Source organism: Gavialis gangeticus, unplaced genomic scaffold, assembly GCF_001723915.1.
Source record: "Gavialis gangeticus isolate Ggan-Ray unplaced genomic scaffold, GavGan_comp1, whole genome shotgun sequence".
NCBI lineage: Eukaryota > Metazoa > Chordata > Crocodylia > Gavialidae > Gavialis > Gavialis gangeticus.
In genome coordinates this window covers 94,249,076-94,255,676 of record NW_017729025.1, presented here as the reverse complement: position 1 = coordinate 94,255,676, position 6,601 = coordinate 94,249,076, and the positions used below count along the sequence as shown (strand labels likewise).

The 6,601-nt window shown below is 47.9% G+C and overlaps 1 protein-coding gene across 3 annotated transcripts in view; it reads left to right on the top strand.

Annotated features, from left to right (window-relative positions):
- PIGH (phosphatidylinositol glycan anchor biosynthesis class H) overlaps nt 1-3,784 on the top strand; it is a 25,843-nt gene extending 22,059 nt beyond the window's left edge. For all 3 annotated transcript variants that reach the window (XM_019519188.1, XM_019519187.1, XM_019519186.1), the window contains one exon: nt 2,938-3,784. In XM_019519188.1, coding sequence (XP_019374733.1) covers nt 2,938-3,030 — 93 coding nt within the window. In that variant the 3' untranslated portion in view covers nt 3,031-3,784. The remainder of the gene's footprint in view (nt 1-2,937) is intronic.
- Nucleotides 3,785-6,601: the final 2,817 nt, after the last annotated feature.

Sequence of the window (6,601 nt, the reverse complement as noted above, 5' to 3'; positions counted from 1 at the left end):
CCCCCCCGCTCCATCATTGCCACGGGGGGTGAGGCCAGTGCTGCTGCCCACCCCCACCCCGTTCTGACAGCTCCGTTACCGCTGCATCCGTCCCCACCATCATGGTGGTGTGTTGCTACCTGTCCAAATGCTTCTTCGCACTCTGATTGGCTGTTTGTCAGTACAAATAAAGCGTTATGGACAGACAGATTTAGGTTTTTATAACATTAGAATTACGTGATTGGAATAACAGATACTTGGTGGGAGCTCGCATGACTGGAGCACTGTCATGGACGGGTACAAACTGTTCAGGAAGGACAGGGAGGGGAGAAGAGGAGGAGTTGCACTTTAGGTAAAATAGCTGTATGATTGCTCAGAGCTCCAGTATGAAACTGGAGACAGGCCTGTTGAGAGTCTCTGGGTTAGGGTCAGAGGGGAGAGCAACAAGAGGGATGTCATGGTGGAGGTCTGCTGTAGACCATCAGACCCAGGAGGGAAGTGGTGGATGAGCCTTTCTTCAAACAGGTAGCAGAAGTTTCCCAATCGCAGGCCCTGGTCCTCATGGGGTTCGCCAGTCATTCTGACATCTGCTGGGAGGGCAGTACAGCAGTGCACAGGCAATCCAGCAAGTTTCTGTAGAGTGTTAGGGACCAGTTCCTGGTACAAATGCTGGAGCCTGCTGCTCACAAACAGAAGAATTGGTGGGGAATGTTGTAGTAGTGGATGGCAACTAGGGCAGCAGTAACGACGAGATGATTAAATTCAGGATCCTGAGGAAAGGAAGGATGGGCAGCAGCAGGTAAGGGCTCTCAACTTCAGAAAAGCAGACTTTGACTTGCTTAGGAAATCATGGGCAGGATCCCCTGGGAAGCCAAACTAAGGGAGAGAGGAGTCCAGGAGAGCTAGCTGTACTTTAAAGAAGCCTTACTGAGAGTGCAGGAACAAACCATCCCAATGTGCAGGAAGACTAGCAAGTATGGCAGAAGACCAGCTTGGCTTATCAGGGAACTCTTCAGTCAACTAAATCACAAAAAAGAAGCTTATAAGAAGTGGAGACGTGGACAAACAACCAGGGAGGAGTATAAGAGCATTGCTCAGGCATTCAGGGATGAAGTCAGGAAGGCCAAAGTGCACTTGGAGTTGCAGCTAGCAAGGGATGTGAAGGGTAACAAGAAAGGTTTCTACAAGTATATTGGTAGCAAGAGGAAGATCAGGGAACATGTGGGGAAGGCAGCCTTGTGACAGAGGATGCAGAAAAGGCTGAAATGCTCAATGCTTTTTTTGCCTCAGTCTTCACAGGTAAGGTCAGCTCCCAAACTACTGCACCGGGTAGTACAGTTAGGGGAGGAGGTAAGCAGTCCTCAGTGGTGAAAGGACAGGTTAGAGACTGCTTAGAAAAGCTGGACATGTACAAGTCTATGAGGCTGGATGGGATGCACCCGAGGGTGCTGAGGGAGTTGGCTGATGTGATTGCAGAGCCACTGGCCATCTATCTTGGAATGGTGGTAGAATCTCCATCCTTGCAGGTTTTCAAGACCCACTTAGACAAAGCTTTGGCTGGGATGATCTAGTTGAGGAAGGTCCTGCTTTGAGCAGGGGGTTGAACTAGATGACCTTCTGAGGTCCCCTCCAACCCTAATTGTTTTATGATTCTAACTCAAGGGCCATACCTGAGTTATGAAGCAGGTTGCAGTAGTCCTGTTCTGCATTATAAAGATGTGATGCAGGAACTCTGCATTATAAAGATGTGATGCAGGAACTGAACTGCAAAGTACTACTGTATTTGTCAGGACCTGTCTCTGTGGGCTGTAACTTCCTATTAAAGATGAGTAGCAGCTTGTGAGCTCATTTGTCCTTTTGGTCCTAATCAAAAAAACAGTTATGCAAAATTCAGTTTCTATCTCATCCATGTTGTGTCTTGTCAGCCAGGTCCTTCTGGATTTCCTGTAAATTTTGTAAATGCTGATGACTTTGCATTATGTGTTCTCCATCATTTTATTACAAAATGACTAATACTGATTTTGGGGTTGTACCACGTATATGTATTAGTGTATTCAGTCTTTTTTTCTCTCTTCCTTTTCTCTGACCTGGTACCAAGCTACCCCGGCAAATTACTCCATGGTATAAGTAAGCACAACTCTTGTAGCTTAACAATTACCCCTTCTTCTAGCAAGGTTCAGTTTAGCTAAAGCCCTTGGCTGGTCTTCTGAATAACATCAGTTTATTCATTAATAAAAGAGATCTTTGTCCATCTTGCAGGGTATTGTGGGCCTTAATGTCTGCAAAGCAATTTGAGAGTCTTCAACAAACTCTGTTATTTTATTGCTGAAAAGCTGAGGAATTTAAAGGTGAAAAATATTACTGCTGTATTATTGCTGAGATTAGGACATTCAAAATTGTGCCTTTCATGACTATTGTAGCCATGCCCTGGAATATTAAATTGAACCTGACGATACAGAATACTACTTGTACAAGGGAGTTAATTTCCACAGAACCTATAAGCTATCCATTTAAATATTCTAGACTTTGAGTATGTAAGCTCTCAACCATCTCATCGCAGTAACTTAAAGAATGGAGTGAATGTCCTATTGATGACAGTGACTGCACCAAGCACCTTGAGCATTGAAGTCCATTAACCACAAAGCAAGTACAACAGAGGCAATAGTCATGAATTTCTATCACCTCCATCCTGCCTCAGTCCACCTTAGCATCTGCTGGACCATCTCTAGCTATGTGTTTAAGAGGGGAGTTTTTTCTTTCTTATCCTAAAGCAAAATGATGAAGCCACTAAGAATAACAGATTCTTGCCATTGAGTTCCTTGTGTATCCATTCCCCTATGCCAGCGGTCTCCCCACTTTTCTTCAACTTACAGATTTTACTGTATATGATGGTGAATGCTCTTTAACTCTTCCATAGCCAGCTTAGTGTCTGACTCTGTTTCTTAACTTGATCTCTAGAGCTCCAAGCCACGTCTGGACTGCTTGGTTGAAGTGTACAGAAGTTGTCAAGAAATCCTGGAGCAGAGGAAAACCGTTTCACAGACACTTTAAAAAAAAAGCTAATCAAAGCAGAAATGTTGCAAGCTGGGATATATTTGTGTATAGCTAGAAACAACTGACTGCACTTTTAATCAGGTCTCATGAGCCTATGGAGTAGCAGCAGAGTGAAGCTAGTGTTGTCATTCTTGCTAAAAGGCCATGTAGACCTTTATGGAAAATTGATCAGCCAGGCACAATACCTACCCCTTTGTCAAGATGATGATGTGGGAGTTAATTAAGCTCTTTACCAGGCTCTCACTAACTCTATTCAACCAAGTGAATAGAGATGGAACTGCACAAAGGGTTACTTCTGCCTGGAGAGGAATTATAGGGATGAAAGTGGATGAGGAAGATGAAGTATCAGATTTACATTTCAGTGGATCATAACTTTTGATAAACACAGTAAAGCCTTGTCCAGATGACCAGATCCCAAACAGAAATAAGTCTCAGCCTGAAATCCTTTTAACATTTACTTGGATTGGGGGTGGGGGGAACTAGCCTAAAATAGCCAAAGCTGAATAGATGTGAAGGGAGGGGGCAGGGCTGGGGGGAGCCCAGGAACTCAGAGTTGAAGACAACCAAGAGAAAGGAAGCATACCCAGGAAAAATAAGTCTGCTGTGGCATTCAGTTCCTGTTTCATGAATACCACCCTCTTAATTGTTAGGACCCCTTAGAGATATCTGGGGCCCCATGTACACGCAGGAAAATCTGTTGCTGATATTGCTGCCTGACAAGGCTGAATGACTGTAAATAAAGTTGGTTTTTGATTTGTGTTGAGGCCTGTCCTTATATAAAATTGCGTGTTGATATCCTAAAGAAGGCAGCCCATGAGCTCCATGTCTCTTGTGAAGGGTTAAGTTGTGGCCCCTGGGCTTCTGCCAAGCTGCTTCTCTTCCCTTGCTTAGACTGAAACTACATCAGGAGTCTCTGGGCCCTTCTGTCCTTCCACCAGCTTCAGCTTCCTGTTCCTAGCCCAGGGGCCAGGGCAGTTTGGTGCAGCACATCTTGGAGATGTGAGGGTGATCCTGGGGTGGTATTGATGGGTGGTGTAGCTGCTGGAGAGGCCTCCACACAGGCACATTGTGCCACAGTCAGAAGTGTGCATCCATATAACATGCAGCGCAGGGTGTACCTGGCTTAACCTGGTGGTGCAGCCCAGAGGCATATGGCCCCTGTTGGTCCAAGCTATGGGGTTTGTGGCCCTCAGTGCCATAGAAGTTGGGCAGCCCTGTTCTAAAGGTTACTCTAACTTTTAAGAAATATGATTTTTCCTGGACCCAGATCACAGAGTTCCTTGCAGAGTATAAGGTATGAGGTACAAATCTGCTGCTGACTTCTAAATGGCCTTTGTCAAATCACTTAACCTTAATTACTGAAGTAACTCATGGAATTGTGCAGACATTGGGTTAAATCCTGTTATGGTGGAAACTGGTGGAATTCCACTACAGTCAAGGGAGTAGCATCCATTGCAAAGTGTACTAACCCTTTAAGTGGAGGTATTGAGAGCCTGTGTATAACTGGGGGCTTAGCCTTTAAAAAGCACAGAGCCCAGGGACATGTCTACACAGGGATTGTTGGGGTCCTGTGACTGTCAGAACTTTAAAAAGCAACTAGTGACTTGGGACTAAGGGCTGGCCTCTCCCTGGTGGCAGGCCTGGAAAAACTAAGAGAGCTGGTAAAACAGACCTATGAAAAAACTTGGCTAGACCCAGGATTGCGGAAGTTGCCAGAGAAGAGGTAGGCTGGGCAGGACAATGTGGAGAAGTGTTAAGGAGAGTATGCACTCTTGCACCTAGGGCAGGGGTGGGCTCATAGTGGACTCCATTTTCTGCAGGTTGGATCTGGCTCATGGCAGTTTTCATTTCTCAGCAGCCTCTGAACAGCAGCTTCGTTCAGCTGCTGCCTCTGGATCCAGCCCCACTGCCTGTTCACATCCACCCACCGCTGGAGGTAGGACTCATGTAGGCAGGGTGGGCAGCTGGGTGGCTGGGATGGGGCCACAGCCAAGAGCAAGACAGGTGGGGCCAGGGAGACCCTGGCATCTTGGGGGTGGTGACAGCGCAGGGCCAGGGCAGATCCACAGTCTGCCCACACACCCCTGCGACAAGGTTCCATGGGCAGGGGTGTGTAGGGAGCAGCTTGTGGCTCTGCCCCAGCCCTGGCCTCCTGCTTGCACCACTGCAAGATCCTAGCCCTGGCCCTAAAGCAGCTCCCCACCTAGTAGTGTGTCTTGCTTGTGCAGCTCCCAGTTGGTTTCAATGGAGACTCCAGGAGTGTGGGGCCATGGCAGCACAGGGCTGGACTGGGTCATGGTAGAGTCCCAGTTATGCGGCCCTATGCTATCACAGCCCCGTGCTTCCAAGATCTCCATGGAGGCTGGCCAGGAACTGCACAGGTGGTGGCTGCCGGGAAATGAAGGCTGGCTACCGGCTGGATCCACCATTTTGCCTATCCACCAGTACCTCAAGGATGTGCATACTGCTGGGGCCACTGAAGATGAGAAGACATTTCCTGTTCTGTAGCTGTGCACTGGCAAGCCAGGTGGCCCAGGATGCTGTCATAGGATGAATGGTGAAGATATTTACATGATTCTGAGGATCTCTATCAGCAAGGAGAGGTAGGGTTCAGGGAGAGTAATGTTACTGGAGGAGGACTGGATTTATTTATGTTTTTATTTATTTACTTTGTTAAACTCTGAAAGAAATGAACTTCTTGTGACTGAAGTGAAGGTTTCAGTCAGATCTTCTACGATGTGGAGTAGGGCTGTTCACCTTCTACATGGCTGGGTGCTTTATGCCACCAAGTCCACGCCAGTGAAGCCTAGGGTTGTGTTGTGCTGCACCCCCTGCAGCACTGTGTTGTGTTGCTGCTACCCTCACAGCACCATGCCACATGGGCACTCCAGGCCAGGGGTTCCCACAATACCCTGGGTTGTACAATAAAGCTAACCCCTTGCTAGTTGCATGTGGGCTGCCACTTGGACAGCCCAGCTTGGAGGATCACCAGAAAGAGAAAGTGGTTGTGATGGGGGAATCTCTCAGGGCTGGGCCGCAGTACTGTCCCGCCCACCTGTCTCTAGGCTAACCACCCACCTTCCTCTCCTGCCATGCCTTGATGGTAATAATTAGGATGTCAGTCAGGCACGAGGCTGCCCATTTACTTGCCCTGATGACAAGGGCGTTCCACACTACTCTGACCTCTCCTTATTGTGTCCTATGCCTTGCAGATGGGAACTTAAGTTGATGATAGCTCCAGCCCATGGCCAGGCCAAACTCTGCCCCTTGTAGGGCCTCTAACATCCAACATACATACTCTGCCCTTCTCCGGGCCTCTTTAATACCACTCACAGGGCCTCTCAGATGCTGTCCCCTTCCCGGCCACTCTCAATCTGTCTTACCCCAGATAGCACTTCAGGTCCCCCTTGTGCCGTACCTTACGCAGGGCTTTGGGCTTGCCTACTTACTCTCCAGCAGGGGTATACATAGCACTTGAGGCCATCTTCTCACAGACCCTACTCTACGTGACCCATAGCCTTACGCCTTACTCCAGGCTGGATTCAGCCACTGGCCCCTCTCATGCACA